The 17,341-nt window shown below is 49.6% G+C and overlaps 1 protein-coding gene across 2 annotated transcripts in view; it reads left to right on the forward strand.

Annotated features, from left to right (window-relative positions):
• Positions 1-1,180: 1,180 nt before the first annotated feature.
• The window catches only part of DEF6 (DEF6 guanine nucleotide exchange factor), a 33,870-nt gene continuing 17,709 nt past the window's right edge, over positions 1,181-17,341 (forward strand). The window contains exon 1 of one of the 2 annotated variants that reach the window (XM_077839415.1): positions 1,181-1,353. In XM_077839415.1, the coding sequence (XP_077695541.1) occupies positions 1,258-1,353 (96 nt within the window). In that variant the 5' untranslated portion in view covers positions 1,181-1,257. Of the gene's footprint in view, positions 1,354-3,783; positions 3,848-17,341 lie in introns of those variants that run through there. The other variant, XM_077839416.1, reaches the window with a different exon arrangement.

Genomic DNA, 17,341 nt, shown 5'->3' on the forward strand with positions numbered 1-17,341 from the left:
AGTGCCTTGCCATGAAACCATTCTTCTTCCCCTAGGACTTGCGTAGTCTGTTTTTCAGTAGGTCATCTCCGTCTCTGCGGAGACAGTAAAAGGATGAAGATCTTGCAGGGGGCAGAGCCAGGCACACAGCCTCCTCAGAAACACGCCAATAACTCCACTCATCAGACGGCAGATGCCCCTACCTTTCTCCGTCACCTCTCTTAAGAGTCTGTGTCTGTGTCTGTGTGTGAGCGAGCCTGATGGGAGTTAACAGAAGTCCCTATTGGGTTGAGTTCTCCTGGACTGCACCGGGCTGTGCTGGTGCTGGGGTGAGCTGTCCTCTGTATTTAAACCTGCAAATGAGGAGCTACTTCTTAAACTAGCTGGGGCGGGATTTCTTCCTCTTCCGTGGATGAAAGGTTTTGGGGTAACCCTTAGGTCTCCTAGCTCGTGGCTGAGCTGCTGCAGAGCTGGGACACCTTGGCAATTCCCACTAACGGGTTCTTGGGCCTGTTTTCAAACTGAGCCACAAGCGAAATTTCTCTGCCCTTCGAATGACGTTCGTTCCCCCTTTGTGGGTGCATTGAAGCTCCATGCCTAGCAGAGGTTGTCAGCGGAATGCATGCAGCCGCCGCAAGGGCGTTGGGACTCTGGGGAGCATGTGCTGAGGCTAATGGTCTGAGTCTTACCAACCAGGCCAGCTTTAGGGAGCCAGCTAACAGATCAATGTGTTTTACAGTGCTTTGAGCATGTGCAGGCTAAGTGCTAAGTATTATCCAGTCCCAAATCCTGTGTCCAGAGCTGTTGTGCCTCAAATCTGGGGGCAGTGGGCTTGAGAGGGAAGGGAATGCAGCGGCGAGCCCGGTGGACTCATGCCCCCTGTTGAGGGCAGAAAGGTGAGTGTTGTCATCTGGGGGCTGGGGGCTTACGAGGGAGGGGAATGCAGCGGCGAGCCCGGTGGACTCATGCCCCCTGTTGAGGGCAGAAAGGTGAGTGTTGTCATCTGGGGGCCGGGGGCTTACGAGGGAGGGGAATGCAGCGGCGAGCCCGGTGGACTCATGTCCCCTGTCGAGGGCAGAAAGGTGAGTGTTGTCATCTGGGCAGGAAGATGGCAGGGGAGCACCGTGGGGCCTATCCGAGGTGTAGTCAAGTAGGTGGCGCTGCTGCTCCTCCATTCTAATTGCAGGTTTCTGAGGACTGTTGGAGCGAGAGAATCAGTTTCCTGCAACCGGATCCTCCTCGCTGACAGAGCAGGTTCTGTCATCTGCGCCTCTAGCCATGGACCTACGAGCAGAGCTTTTAAAATCCATCTGGTACGCCTTCACCGCCCTGGATGTGGAGAAAAGTGGCAAGGTGTCCAAATCCCAGCTGAAAGTGAGTACAAAATGAGACCCCACAGCGACAGGGGAGGGGCTGTGAGGTTTCTGAGTCCGGCTCCGCTCTCTGTTTTGCCCTTGGGGGTCACAGACATGTTGAGAGGCACGAGGCAGGGCTGGATGCTGCTTTGCAGCTCAGTGGCCTGCAGCAGGAATAAAAAACCCCCATTGCGCACTCCAGGGTAGCCAGTCCCATGACTTATCAACAGGCTCGGGCTTTGATTCGCATTCGTCTAAGCGAGGGCCAAGTGAGGGGGTCTTCACAAAAAGATTAGTTAGAAAATTACCCTTTTTGGGGGTGGAAATCTTCGAATTCTGGCTGCTCTACAATGTTTCTCACCCACCTTATCCCCAGGTAAGGAAACCCAAACTCTTTCTTTTTTTTTTTCTTTCTTGCTTTGACACGCACTTGTCTCCTTCCTGTTGCATTTCACTCCCCCCCCCCCCCCCCGAAAGGAAGAGCATTTTTTAAAAAAACACTTCTTTAGGGTTTTGCCACAAGACATTGTGTTTTTTTTGTTTTTATTTTTATCCTGATCACCCATAAGCTTCACAAAAGGCTCCTGAGTTATACAGAACCCCACAACCAGCATGCCTCATTTTAAAAAAAACGTTTCTTCTACCTACATTATTCAGCTCAGTAGAAATGATTTGATCATACCCTGACGAGAATTGCGGGATTTCTTCCCCAAGCGGGCACCCCTGTTTTCTTTTAAAAGTTACAGCTAATTTAGACACTGGCCCTGGAATTTGGGTCAGAAGAACTTGTTTGGTCAGAGTTTTTGTAATCTGGAACACAACCTGCAATGTAAGCACCCAAAGGAATGTGAAATATTGCACCCGAAGGAGAAGCCCTGCTTGGCAGTGGCTGCATGTATGTGTGATGAGTTTTGAAATTGCCACAGACTCGTGCATGGAAAGTAACAAACCTTGGGACTCCCTCCTTTCACCTTTTCTCCTCCATGTTAGGGCCAGTTCACCCAACAACTGAATAGCAGGGAAATTACCTTGTTCCTTCAGGGTCAGAGTCTGCCAAACTCAATGGGAGTTCTGCCTGGGGAAAGGCTGAGAAACGGATGAGGGGTTTGGTTCTTTGTGCTGTGATGTTGGCTCTGTGGAGGAATAGTCCAGGCCCAGAATAGCACTATTCCACATGCTTCTAAGAAACAGATCTGACGCTTGGTTAGGTGTGCATTTCACTGATGTGTGTGCACCTTCGGCCTTTGTGAAATCAGTTAAAAGAATATCCAAAAGGAATGTCTGTCTAAGGAAATTGTGGGCCAAGCGATGTTTCCCCGGGACTGCTAGCTCTGGTGAGTATTGCAATAGGGGAGAGGATGAAGAGTAAAACGTTCAGTGACGTACCATGATGGCTGCTGCATTGTGATTTCCTTGCATTATTGTGTTGAGACCCGTCAGCATGCCCAGACCCTGTATAGAAAGAGAGATCCAGTCCTTACCTGACAGAGCAAATGACACAGTAGGGGCAGATCTCTGAAAGTGACTGTTAAAACCTTGTTACCCCACAGATCTGCTCCCTGCATGTCCAGAGATTTATCTCTTTGCTTTAGTGTCAACAATACACTGGTGTTCCTTTGTTACTCCAGTCAGCAGTGCCCAGCTGACATAAGTCAGAAAGCAGGAGCTGAGTTCTGCTCAGCCTGCCGCATCGTCTATGGAATTGTTCACCAAGGCCTGGGTCTTCGTGGCTTGTGCATTAGCACCAGCATAAGAACTCCGCAAGCCTAATTCTGCACTGTGCAGCACCAGCGTCTTCGAAGTGGGACTGCAGGGGTGAAGCTGAGGGCAGGATTTGGCCCTGCACTTGGAATTGAAGCCAGATTTATAAAGGTATTTACACACCTAAAGATGCAGATGGGTGCCTAATCATACTTCCAAAAGCTCCTGAGTTAGGCAACTAATTCCCATTGACTTTCAATGGGAGTTAGACACCTAACCTGCTTATGTGCTTTGGCAAGTCCTGTTAGGCACCCACCTGCAGTCCCACTTGGAAGCCTCTGGTGTTGCAAAGTGCAGAATTTGGCTTGCAGGATTCTTACTGCTGGTGCTGATTAGCACAAGCCAGAAAGAGCCCAGCTTGACTCTCGGAGCCCCGAATGAGTATGCAGGGCTGGGCTTTGGAGGGGAAGGAAGAGGACAAAAACCATCTTGTAAACTGGGTAGAGTTGATCTGTGAGAAACAATCATAGAACGCCCATGGTGCCATTTTTCCAGATTTTTCTTGTCAGCGCAGAATCCAGGCTTCCCTCCCCCAGCCTTTGCATCTCAAGCCATTATTCCCGCAAGCTTCAGGAACAGGGTGAGAACATTTGCTGGTCAGGGAGAGCAACAGCCTCTTTGCACTTGCCATTGTGTGTGTGTTGCCATGTGCTGTAAAAGGATGTTTTCATTTTGTCCCGTGCTAGATCTCGCCACTCTGAGAGGGTCAACCTGACCGTAGATGGGGAAGATCAACTCTCCCTTGGTACAAGGTATCCAGCCTCTCCTATAGGCCTAGATTTGTTTCCATCCCACACAAGCCTGCTGCTATCTTGTTGCTGGTTCCTACATGCTAACTACATCAGAAATGCAAAGCCATTAAAGCTGAGGTTAGAGGAAACTCTGCATCGGAGCAGAGATTCTGCCCGTTATCATGAGCTTCCCCTGCTGCTCTGGTGTTGTCTTAGAGCGACGCGCCATGGGGAGGTGTATGCAGTTCCTTCAGCCTTGTCTGGTGCTGAAGGAAGGATCTCGTTCCAGGGAAGAAAGGCACCCAACAGCCTTTAAAGCGACTGAAGTGACTAACGTCCCTGATTCAGCCCAGGTGCACTCTCTATGGTATGGGTGGATTAGATGAAAGCCAGTGGGAGCCAGGCCCCTAACTCCCTTGCCAGTCCCAGCCATTGTTTTTAAAGCAATTGGACAGTGAAATGTAGTAGTCTTTTGTGCTGCTCTCCACCGCCCCAAGGCCTGGCAGCCGGGGATGTGGTAAGCTGTTGGGTTGAGCGTAGTTCTCTTAGCACACGGGCATGTTCACGTATCTGTTCAGGAAGGAAGGGTAGTCTTGCGGTTAAGAACTGAGAGTCAAGAGATCTGGGTTCTGTTCCCAGTGCGGATATGGAGCAGGTACCATCTTGGACAAGGCAGAGAAAAGGACCCTCAATCTCCAGATCTGTACAAGTGGGGAGGGGGTATAATTTCCTGTCTTTGGCTGGAGGCTAAGTGAATGTTTGCAAAGTGCTCTGAGATCCTCAGCCAGAGTGGTGGTGTGGGTGTGGGGTAAGGACCTAGACAAGATGGAAGGCACCCCGGCGGTCCAAGGTGTTATGCTGTATGTTCCTGTTGCCCTGATGCATGCAATTCTGCTAAACTTTTCTGGCCTCCTAAACCCAGTGGCCCAGGGAGAGGAGAAAAGAAATGTGGTACCTGAGAATTTAAATGGTTCAAGTTTATAAAGGGGCTTTCAGCTATTCTGAAACCCTTGTAGACCACAGGAAAGGAGCTGGGGGATCGCAAAGGTAGCCCGGCTTTATAAGATGGGAAGGCAGAGAGACCATGGGGATTAAAGGCTCGTTCATAATACCTAGCTCTTACAACAGTGGATCTCAAAGTGCGTCACAATGATGTGTCGGTGTCACTATGCCCATTTTACAAGTGGGGAAACTGAGGAATGGAGCAGGGAAGTGACCTGCCCGAGGTCACCCAGCACAGGCCAGTGGCAGAGCCAGGAATAGAGCCCAGGTCTCTTGAGTCCCAGTCCAGGGCTCTGTCCACTCGGCTGCAATGGGACGATAGGGGCCTGGTTTTCAGAAGTGCTGAGCACCAATAGCTCCCGTTAGCTTTGGTTGGAGTTCTGGGCGTGCAGCGCTTCCGAAAATCAGGCCCCAAGTCAGTGGCTCCACGAGGCATTTGAAGAAAATTCTCTACCATGCACTAAGCCAGGTCAGGTCCATAAATTGGCTTGGTGTGATTTTGTATTGGAATGCTCACTGACCCCTCCTGGAAAAAGAAACGAATGCAGGACAATTCTGCTTTGATTCAGTCAGCTTCCTCTATTGCACTCCCTACAAAGCACTGGCTTGGAAATGGGATCTTCCTGGCTTTGGGGTTCGTTTCCTCCATATGGTCAGGTTTCTCTGCCCATCCCTAGGACTCTGGTCATCTCTTTTTGGGCCTCCTCCTAAGAGATGCTGGACACCTTCAACCCTTATCAACTCAGCTGTGCCACAAATTGGTAGTTTAGAGATGGGGAAACTGAGCCCGAGGGCTGGGATTTTCAAAGTAGCGTTAGGAGGTTGGGTGACCATTCCTTTCGGCTCCTTTGATAAGCCCAGCCAGAGGGATTAAAGCCTGACCCACAGCCACACGGTCTGTCTTCGCTGCACAGGTGAAGCCATGGCTCTTTAATTGGGGGTTGCCCCAATCCCCCACTCACAGAAATCTCTCACCTGAGTTAAGTGGTGCTTTTAACCCGGGCTAGTTAGCCCAGCGTGGGGTGAGTGTTAGACCCCACGTTCCACTTAGACTCAGACTGGCCGGCTGCCCACTTTTGCAGTGAGGACACAGGCTAAATCACTGAAATGCTGATATTCCTCCAGTGCCTTCCCACAATTCCTCCCATGTGCCCAGAGTGACGGATGAGTTCTCCCACAACCCACTGCACAGGAATCACAGAGCGGCTCAGCTTACTGCTGCGCATGTCCTGGCGAGAGACACAGGGGAGGGGAGGGCCAGTGAGGACAAGGTAACTCGGGTGTGGTTTGCAGTTGGCGGTTCGCACCCAGGGGAGGCTAGCCAAGGTGCTCAGACCCCAGCGCGGACCAGCTGCACTAGCTCTGCAGTGAAGACAGAGTTCCACCGGTTTAGCTAAAGGTGTGGGGTTTTGTTTTGTTTTTTAAAATGGATTTAGTTAAACCAGTGCAAAAATCTGTTCAAACCAGTGCAAAAATCTCGATTCAAAACACCTGGCTTTTTTCAGTTGAGTTTGCATTGGTCAATTTACAGGTACAAGCTGAACCTACACAAGGGAGGCAGAGAGGGAAGGTTGTTCCAATTTAACTCAGACCTGATCTCTACCCCATTTTTATACCTGCTGTGTCAGTTATGGGATTGCAGTTTTACTGATATGCCGCTATAACCTTTGTGTGGGCTTAGTTATATGGGTATAAAGGTGCCTAATCCCAGTATACTCCATTCCCCTCCCAAACAGATATTCGCTATACACATTTATACCAATATACCTGTATCTGTCCAAACAAGGTTGTCCCACTTGACTGTACCAGTAGAGCTAAAGCAGTACAATTTTTGTGTGTAGACAAGACCTCAGTCAGATTGTCAACTCTGTGGAGCAGAGTCTCTTTGTTCTGTGTTTGTACCACGCCTAGCGCAATGGGGTCCTGGTCCGTGACTGGGGTTCTTTGGCATTCCCGCAATACAAATAAGAAATACGTTTAGCTTAACTGGTACAACTTGTGAGTGTGGCCAAGAGTTTAAAAAAAAAAAAAAAAAAAAGTCCTGCAGTGAATCAGTGACAGAACCAGGAAGAGAAATAATTTTCGCTGACTCTCTAAGCTTTTGCCAGCAATCTATAAGGGCTAGAGAGGAGGGAAAGCAGAGACTAGGGGATACAGCCTGAGCTTTGTTTCTCAACAAGCTGCTCTTCAGAGTTTTTCAAGAGGCTCATTAATATCGCTCTTTGTCAAGATAAGCTTGGGGAAGGACAATAGGCGATTCTTGATGTCGGCAAAGGCATTCAGTACAGCTCCACATTCTGGTATGGTGGAGAAATGTGGTCTAGCTGCAACTCCTACAAGAAGGATGGAAAAAATGGTGCCTAAGGACCGTGTGTCGTTGTTAATCATGTGGTGCTGAGGTGGCAAAAGGTTAGCCGGCGGAGTTCCACAAAAGAGCTGCACGAGAACTTGAAATGGGAAGTGCAACAGTTGGCTTGGCTGGCAGTACGGAACTGGGAAAGGGCAGCAAGCCTTCTGAGAGATGGAATGAACGCATCTCGGAGAATTAGAGAAGTGGACTGAAATGTGTAATGACAGCAGGGTAGATTGGCCTATAGAGGGAAGAAGGAATGCGATGCAGAAGTGTAGAGTGGGCAGTGGGGGGGTGAATTACGAGTGTAGGTTTCTCTGTTGCTTTTCAGCCTGAAGGATCAAAGCACTTGACAAATTGGCACCCGCAGGGATCACAAATGCAGCCATCTCTGGAGCGAGATCCGCAAGTCTTGTGGGACAAAGCCCATGTCAATTTCATGGGGGGTGGGGGATAAGTCTGCCCACAGCAGAATGAGCGAGAGGAAACTCTAAGGGGAACCTTGACATGTTTCCTGCCTTCTGTGTGGCGTTTTCCTGTATAAGGAACAATCTGGGACGTAGTTCCTTTTACATTTGCTTCTCTGCTGGGGACTTAGATTGCATTGTGGGCAGATATGGTGCCTGGCTGCTTTGTGAAGGGGGCACAGTTATAATAGATGGTGAAGCAGCAGCAGGAGAAGCTGTGTATCGTAGGTAGGTGCTGGTTTGGCAGTGTATGGTCTTGGCCTGCTTTGTGATGCTCAGAAAGGCGTTGGGAAAGGCCCAGCCTTAGGAAGAGGGGGGCTCATCCCGTGCTGGGGATGAAATAGAGATGGACAGGGCTTGAGAGAGCATCCGGGCAGCTCTCCAGAGAGCTGCTGGCCCATTTGACCACACCGCAACCGTTAGCCCCTTCCCAGAGTTCTGTTCCTACGGCGGGCAGAATGCGTCCTTTGCGGGCTTGCTGCTGGCGTTGTCTGGGGAGGCATCGTCCACCTGTGGCGCAGTGCCAGGGAAAAGCCTTACCCCCTCAAACCAAGCTGGTAGCACTTGGCTTTTTTAAAGAGAGAAGCTCCAAGTTGCCCGGTTAGGAAATTGGTATGTTGACATCCCTGCTGTGATGTGAGGAGATTCAGCAGTCCCAGCCAGCTACATGGAGGAGGAGGAGGATCGCATAAGTCCTTTTGCCAACATAGCTCCTTTCCCCTGATGATCTCAAGATGCTTTGCAAACATGCGCTCACTGAGCCTGACAGCTCCTCCATGTACAAGGAATTAACCTCATTTTGCTGGTGGGAAACCCAGGCACAGAGCAGTGAAGTGATTTACTCCAGGATCACACACCAAGTCAGTGGCAAAGTCAGGAATAAAACTCAGAACCTTTGGCTTGGGCTTTATAACCACTAGGCAACAGTCCCTCCCTCTGGGCTACACCGCTTGAATCTCCCAGCCCCAGTCCTGCCAGTTTGGCAACATTGTGTCACCTTTTAACATGCAAGGCCAGCCTCCGGCTTGGAGGGTCATTCCAAAGCCCAGGATTGCCCCAGGCATGGACAACAAGGGAGAAGAAAAGGAGCTGTCATTCTCGGTTGGCATTAACTATTCCACCCCCCGGCTCAAACCAGCGCCTGTTGCAGCTTGTGCATTTTGTGCCACCCACAGACGGCCAATTGTAATTCTACTTTCAGCTTAGTAAAAGGAGGCCAGCCTGCTGCAGATAAGGGATGTGGTTACGCTGGCAAGCAGTCTGCATTTCTATTGCCTGTGCATAAGAACGCCCAGACTGGGTCAGACCAATGGTCCACCTAGCCCAGTATCCTGTCTTCCGACAGTGGCCAATGCCAGGTGCTCCAGAGGGAGTGAACAGAACAGATAATCATCAAGTGATCCATCCCATGTCGTCCATTCCCAGCTTCTGGCAAACAGAGGCTAGGGACACCCAGAGCAAGGGGTTGCATCCCTGCTACTCTTGGCTAATAGCCATTGATGGACCGATCCTCTAGGAATTTATCTAGTTCTTTTTTGAACCCTGTTATAGTTTTGGCCATCACAACATCCCCTGGCAAGGAGTTCCACAGGTTGACGGTGCGTTGTGTGAAGAAGAACTGTGCAGAGGCGGGTGACCAGGGCAGTGGCATCAGAGGATCCTCTTTTTACAACCGGGGCCCGAATAAAGGGCTGTCCGAAGGTGGGGGCAGAGGATGGGAGACCTTGGGAGGCTGGACTGGATGTAGCGCCCGTCCCATGAAAGTGGCAGTAGGGGGAAAGATGATGGGCAGTGCCGGTTACTGCGTCTCATGCAAAGACTGGGAGCACCAGTGGAGCAGTAGGTGATGTCCAGGTTATGAGGAGGGAAGCGATCTCTGATACGGCCATGCCGCTGCTCTGAATCCCGCCTGGCTGGGTGGGAGCCCGTCGGATGGCTGTTGAGGGGTCGAGGTCAAATAGGGTTAACGAGTTTTGGTCCGTTTTGCTGTGTCTACGTCACACACAGCACCGCACGATTCCAGCCTGAGTGGGCAGCCTCTGTGTATAGGTATTGAAGGAACTCCAGGCCCCCAGGTGCCAAAGGTGGCCCTGCAGTGTTAGTGCCAGGCTGGTGTGGTCGAGGAGGCATCTGTTGAACAGGAAGGGGAGCCGGCTTGTTCTGTGTCACAGTCCAGATTTTGCCTGGAGGGAAGATTTTCCAAAGCAGAGCAGTGTAGAATATTGACGGATTTAAGGCCTGATCCTCCACTGGCCACTTTGCTCTGCCAGTGTAAAATGGCTTTAAAGTGAGGATAAATGTGATTTGTGCCAGAGTAGTGTCAAGTGGCCTTGGTGTGAACAAGCATCAGGCCCTTATCCCTCTGTGATAACAGAGGGGGGATTTGTTCGTTAAAAAAATCCTAAACTAGCACCTGTATGTCAGTGGGAACGCAGAGCAGGGGTCTGCGGTAGCGGTTAGAACAGTGAGCTGGGAATCAGGAAGGATTTTATCCCCAGCTTTGCCACTGACTTGCACTGGGACCTTGGGCAAGTCCCTTTGCCTCTCTGTCGCAACTTACCCCTGCGTGTAAGTGGGGTTAGTGATACTGACCCACTTGGCAGGAGTATGAGAGATGTCATGAATTAAGGGTTGTGAAGCATTTTTGAGATCCACCCAGATAAACAGGCGGGCATTAAAGTCAGTCTTAGCCAGTTGGGAATTAGCATGTGTCTTAAGGTTGGAGGTGGGCACCGCCGTGCCCCGGGATAGAGCGAGCTCCGTGAATGAAGACACTGAGGTTTGATAGCAAGGTCTCTGATTACGATCTGTATCGATCCTGTCTGCATTACAGGAGTAGCCACACGTCACTCCCAAACTCCTGTACATGCCGCTCCTGGGCTGGATTCTGTGGGGGCTGGCCAGGAATTTGGAGTGGCTGTTCCCAGAACAGTACTGTGTGTGCTTGGACCGGAAACAAAGGAGGAACGAACCCTGGGACGTCTCTAGTTGCTAAGCTAGTCCAGTAAGCAGCCAGCCTTCTAGGGCAGTGCTTCTCAAGCTATCTGATGTGGGGGACCGGCAGATTTTTTTTTCCAATGTGTGCGCAGACCGGCAGCAGATGGCTCGCGGACCGGCACCGGTCCGCGGACCACCACTTTGAGTAGCACTGTTCTAGGGGACTGGACGAGCGAAGCTGCTGCCATGTGCGGGACTGAACGATTTTGTTCGTCCCAGCCCATCACGTAGTGCCATAGGAGGCAGACGTCCTGACAGCCCTATTCGCAAAGGGGGAAAGCTGAGTGGCTAGAATTGTATTGTTTCAGAGTAGCAGCCGTGTTAGTCTGTATTCGCAAAAAGAAAAGGAGTACTTGTGGCACCTTAGAGACTAACCAATTTATTTGAGCCTAAGCTTTCGTGAGCTACAGCTCACTTCATCAGATGCATTCAGTGGAAAATACAGTGGGGAGATTTATATACACAGAGGACATGAAACAATGGGTGTTACCGTACACACTGTAAGGAGAGTGATCACTTAAGATGAGCTAATACCAGCAGGAGAGCCCGGGGGCAGCTTTTGTAGTGATAATCAAGGTGGGCCATTTCCAGCAGTTGACAAGAACGTCTGAGGAACAGTGGGGGGTAGGGGAATAAACATGGGAAAATAGTTTTACTTTGTGTAATGACCCATCCACTCCCAGTCTCTATTCAAGCCTAAGTTAATTGTATCCAGTTTGCAAATTAATTCCAATTCAGCAGTCTCTCGTTGGAGTCTGTTTTTGAAGTCTTTTTGTTGTAATATTGCAACTTTTAGGTCTGTAATCGAGTGACCAGAGAGATTGAAGTGTTCTCCGACTGGTTTATGAATGTTATAATTCTTGACGTCTGATTTGTGTCCATTTATTCTTTTACGTAGAGACTGTCCGGTTTGACCAATGTACATGGCAGAGGGGCATTGCTGGCACATGATGGCATATATCACATTGGTGGATGTGCAGGTGAACGAGCCTCTGATAGTGTGGCTGATGTTATTAGGCCCTGTGATGGTGTCCCCTGAATAGATTTGTGGACACAGTTGGCAATGGGCTTTGTTGCAAGGATAGGTTCCTGGGTTAGTGGTTCTGTTGTGTGGTGTGTGGTTGCTGGTGAGTATTTGCTTCAGGTTGCGGGGCAGTCTGTAAGCGAGGACTGGCCTGTCTCCCAAGTTCTGTGAGAGTGATGGGTCGTCCTTCAGGATAGGTTGTAGATCCTTGATGATGCGTTGGAGAGGTTTTATTTGGGGGCTGAAGGTGACGGCTAGTGGTGTTCTGTTATTTTGTTTGTTGGGCCTGTCCTGTAGTAGGTGACTTCTGGGTACTCTTCTGGCTCTGTCAATCTGTTTCTTCACTTCAGCAGGTGGGTATTGTAGTTGTAAGAATGCTTGATAGAGATCTTGTAGGTGTTTGTCTCTGTCTGAGGGGTTGGAGCAAATGCGGTTGTATCGCAGAGCTTGGCTGTAGACGATGGATCGTGTGGTGTGGTCAGGGTGAAAGCTGGAGGCATGTAGGTAGGAATAGCGGTCAGTAGGTTTCCGGTATAGGGTGGTGTTTATGTGACCATCGCTTATTAGCACCGTAGTGTCCAGGAAGTGGATCTCTTGTGTGGACTGGTCCAGGCTGAGGTTGATGGTGGGATGGAAATTGTTGAAATCATGGTGGAATTCCTCAAGGGCTTCTTTTCCATGGGTCCAGATGATGAAGATGTCATCAATGTAGCGCAAGTAGAGTAGGGGCATTAGGGGACGAGAGCTGAGGAAGTTGTTCTAAGTCAGCCATAAAAATGTTGGCATACTGTGGGGCCATGCGGGTACCCATAGCAGTGCTGCTGGTGTGAAGGTATACATTGTCCCCAAATGTGAAATAGTTATGGGTGAGGACAAAGTCACAAAGTTCAGCCACCAGGTTAGCCGTGACATTATCAGGGATAGTGTTCTTGACGGCTTGTAGTCCATCTTTGTGTGGAGTGTTGGTGTAAAGGGCTTCTACATCCATAGTGGCCAGGATGGTGTTTTCAGGAAGATCACCGATGGATTGTAGTTTCCTCAGAAAGTCAGTGGTGTCTCGAAGATAGCTGGGAGTGCTGGTAGCGTAGAATTGTATTAGCATTCCAGGAAGTCACAGCATCAATGAGGTTTTGTGAAGTAAGAAGATGAGAAGGCGGATAAAATATGGGGAGAGGGTATGTGAGGGTCTATGGGGTAGGTGATATAAAGAGACTTGGTTGGAAAATTGTCTTTGTTCTCCTACGGAAAATTTGGATGAAAACAAAAAATCATTGTCAAAATTTTCTGTGGATTGCAGGCACTTTTCATGAAGAATTTTTATAATACGTTTTCAGGGACTATAATACTGTTACAGCAGGAGTCAGCAGATGGTGCTGTTACACGTAGTCTTTCTTAGTGTGCGAGCAGTGTTCAGTCTTGGAAGAAAAGCTGTGTTGTTGTTTTATGATGCAGGTTCTTTGGAGATGCTGTTGCAAACAGCTGGGGAGTTTTCTGGATGCCTTGATGTACTAAATTCTTTGGGCAGAGTAGCTTCCTGGGAATCAGGCTTTGGTATTTAGGCTGAGATGTCAGAAAGAGGGGATTACCCGTGTGCTGTGTGACCACTTCTGTTCCAGTTCTGGTGTATAGAGTGTAAATAAAACCATTCAGGCTAAGAAACTAGCCAGACTAGGCATGAATAATTTTCTTTTTCAAGGGGAAACTGACCTTAATGGCCCTGACATCTACCATAGCAGAGGGACTATAGGGAGATATAATTGGTGATCGGTAGGTCTTCGATCGATAGGTGTCAATAGGTTTATTTAGTCTATAACTTGAACAACTCCAACTTGAACAAATTCTCTTGCGCATTAACCAGTCCCGGGTTAGATAGAGAGCAGGGAGGGGAATGATTTATATCCAAGGGATTTATGCCCCATCTACAGGGCCTAGTTTCCTGCCCCTGTTAGTGTTTTCCTGCCAGGGGAGGGGTGTTCATGGAGCAATTCCTTGGGCGTGCTGATGCTGAACTGCCAAAGACTTGAGTAACTGGTGACTGCACAGCTAGAGTTTGGACACTCCTCTGGGCAGGAGTCCAGCTACAAACATCCGTGACTGTCAGAGAGGCTCTTCAGGTTGGACATGACTTTTTGCATCACCATAGAGACGGGGACGAGGCTTGGTTAGAAACATAGGAGCCTTGCTCAGGGAGCGGGGAGGAAGCTCCCAGGACCTGTCACGTGTAGCTTGCGGTTTGATGGAGGGTTCTGATAAACGACTTAAATGCAGCTGGGGAGGGGAAGAAACATGGGGAACCGAGTGAGCTGCTCTTGGGGGTGGGAGCCGTCCCAGCAATTTTGGGGTGGGTTTGAGCCTTCGGGTGCTGCAGCTTGCACATCCCAGTGAAGGACAACAGAGACCAGGGTTGTGACACCCCAGACTCTGCGCTTGGTTCTATCCTGCCATTACAACTTCCCATCTTCTTAGTTATCGCATCGTCCTTCCCACAAACACCCAGAGATACTTTACAGGCCTAGGTGCACAGACACCATGCAGGGCACATGCAAGCAGAGGTATCCATGCCCAGTAACCCAGGTACATGTGCACTCTACCACACTCTTGTCCTGTCTCTCCAGGTTCTTATCTGTTAGGCTTGGCACCCATCATGGCAGTCTCCCAGCTCTAATACTGATGATCAGTGAGGATTCCTTGCCTTTCTCCAGCTCCTTTCGTCTGCAGGCTTCACACTACTTTCTGGGCATTAGTGAATTTAGCCTCCTAACACACCTGGGGTAGGTAAGAGGTTTTGCTTCCACCACCACCGTCAAAATGCAGCTAGCTCTAGGGTGGAGGTGGCAGCTCTTTAACAGCACACAGCAACACAGCCAAGTAGTTTAACACAGGTGGGGGAAGGGGGAATCTTTAGGAAGCCAGGATCTCATTACCCAAACTGGGGGTTAGTTAGGACAAGGGGGCTCATGCAGTTTGTTTTTTTTTCCACTCCTGATCTGAGCTAAGTGCTGTGCCAGGTACTTGTAATATATAATCCTAGGCAGCAGCATAATGCTTGTAGCTGTCACACATACACTGTGCTGAAAAGCTGGGTGGAGTCAATATGTTACTGAGAATTTGATTGGTCAAGAAAGGCTTCAGATGCTGAGCACCCCGTGTAACCTCAGACTGATAATTTATTAAACAAGAGCCAATTTGAAAGTGAAACGCCACCCACTGTGCCCAGCCAGCTGTGCTTTCCAAGAGTGAGCAGTGCTCCTGTGAGTAGAAAGGGGGACTGTATGGTTCAGGGAACTGGTAAATGGGGAAGCATGTTCAAATCTAGTGGACAGGGCACCAGGCTGGGAGTCTGGAGACCTGGATCTCTGCCACTGACCTTCTCTGTGACCTTGGGCAAATCACTTGCCTGCTCTGTGCCTCAGTTTCCCTTCACCGTTTGTCTTGTCTGTTTTCATTGTAAACTCTTTGGGGTGGTCTCTTCCTGGGTGTGTGTACAGCACCTAGCAGAACGGGGCCCTGCTCTCAGTCAGGGTCTCTGGGAGCCACTGTACTGTGAAACAGGGTCACTGCTTCTCCCTCCATGTTGCCTATGGTGTATCCACCAGCCCTAGTACTCTTTAACCTCCTCGGTGACCATCTCAGCAGACAGGCCATGGATGCCCTGGATCACAGAGGCGAATGCCCATGTTTGCAGATAGGCAAGCAGCCGCCCCGTCCTTGCCAAAAGGGCCAGGTGCAGTGTAGGTGGGACGCCCTTCCACAGCATTCTCACCCAGCTGTCTCAGACAGCCATGAGGTCTCAGACCAGTCTGCATTAAGCATGTGCTTTGTTCTTTCCTGGCTGCTTTCTCTAACTCTTTTTTTCCCTGCATGCTCGCCCTTTAAAGGCATATTTGAATATTAGTAATGGCTTATAAATATTACTATTGGGTATATTCCTACCCCCCCAGTGTCTATCCACATTCCCCTCCCCTAGCGCCTTCCACGTGAGTATCTCAAAGCGCTTCATGCACAGCCGTTAATTTAGCCTCAAGAGCTTCCTAGGAGGCAGGCAAATAAATACAATCCGCATTGCATGGATGGGGAAACTGAGGCAGAGTGGTGAAGGGATTTCCCCAAGATTCCACAATGTGAGTCACTGGTGGACTGGGAACCAGTTCTCCTCACTCCATGCTCTTCAGTTTCCTTCCTTTGGTGGAATGATGGGCGGAGTTGTTCTGCCAGCATCTCAACCTGCAGCTCGAGGGACTAAGGTCCTGATTTGTAAAGGTATTTAGGCACCCAGTGGGATTTCCAAAAGCATTCAAACCAATGGGGGTTAGGCTCCCAGGCCCTTCAGAAACTCCCAGAGTCACCTAAATACCTTTACAAATCTGGCCTTAAGTAACTAAGCCAGCCCCTCTCAGTATGTCAACGTCTGACGCTGCCCCCATGGCCGGAAATGTCCCCTCCCACCCCAGTACTGCTCTGCAGACTGAGTCACCTTAGGGTCTGGGCTCTTGTGCAGCACTTGAACCTCAGCTCCTCTGCCTCCTAGGCAGGGCTGCTGGAACCTGAGCAGCCCTGACCAATGCTTCTGTGCATCCACTTTGCAAACCGTTTGGCAAACAAACCCACCCGTGCTCTGCCCACCGACTGCAGGCGGGGCTAGACCAGTGGGGAGACTCTCACAGGAAACTGAGTCCCATGGAGTTAATTTACTCAGGGGCACTAACTGAGGCCCCAGTGGGGAACTGTGCATCAAAGGTCTGTGTTCGGAGGTCATCTGTCCCTTTCTCTTACTCTCTGCTGCTGTCCCTGTCGTCAGGCTAGCTAACAACCTCGGTTAATATCCAAGGCCCTTAGCCCTTCCATGCAGCCTGCCACTGTGCATGTCCCAGAACGTCAGACAAAGATATCAGGGAGTTGTCTGTAGGCGGCATGTGATTGTCTAAAATGCCTCTGTTCCCCACAAAAGAGCCTGTGACTGACACTCATCCTGTAGCTCAGTTGAGTATGGTTCTTTCTGAAGGTTTGAAATTCGGAATCTGAGCAGCTTTGGTTAGTTTTGATTGGAGGCCTAGGTCACATGGTACGTTTCTCTGCCCTGATTGGTTGAGATCAATTTTTTTTTGCCTCGGAATATGATTTGTGGTGCAGATACCGTCGGTTGTGAATTGGAAATTTTCCAGTTCACCGTTTCTGCACGTATTCCTGCCAGTAAATGTGATTGTTGGAATGCTCACAGAAAACAAACCGATGCAAACGGACCCAAACCAGTGAACTGTTTTATATGAGTTAACATCCACAGAATATATTTTGAGGCATTCACCTACGTTTGCTGCAAAGTCTGTCTGCCTAGGCATTGCTAGCATGCCCATCACTATAGCATCTAGGCAGCGTATACCAAATTAAGAGTAACAGTATTATGATCCAGCCTTTCCCATCCCTCTGATTATTATTATTATTTGTGTTATTGTAGCACCGAGAGAGTCTTAGTGATAAACCAGGATCCCACTGTGGTAGGTGCAAGCGCAGAACCTCATCAAAGTATCTCTGAAGAGCATATTTCCCCCCGTCCTTCAGAATTGCTAAAATCAAATTTCAAAATAAAAACTCTCAAGGAAGGAACTCCGGGTCCCCCATTTCAAACGACACCCATCAAACATCACTATCAATATGCTCAGTGTGTTTTCTGGGACAAG

The sequence above is a fragment of the Eretmochelys imbricata genome, chromosome 21 (assembly GCF_965152235.1).
Source record: "Eretmochelys imbricata isolate rEreImb1 chromosome 21, rEreImb1.hap1, whole genome shotgun sequence".
Taxonomy (NCBI): domain Eukaryota; kingdom Metazoa; phylum Chordata; order Testudines; family Cheloniidae; genus Eretmochelys; species Eretmochelys imbricata.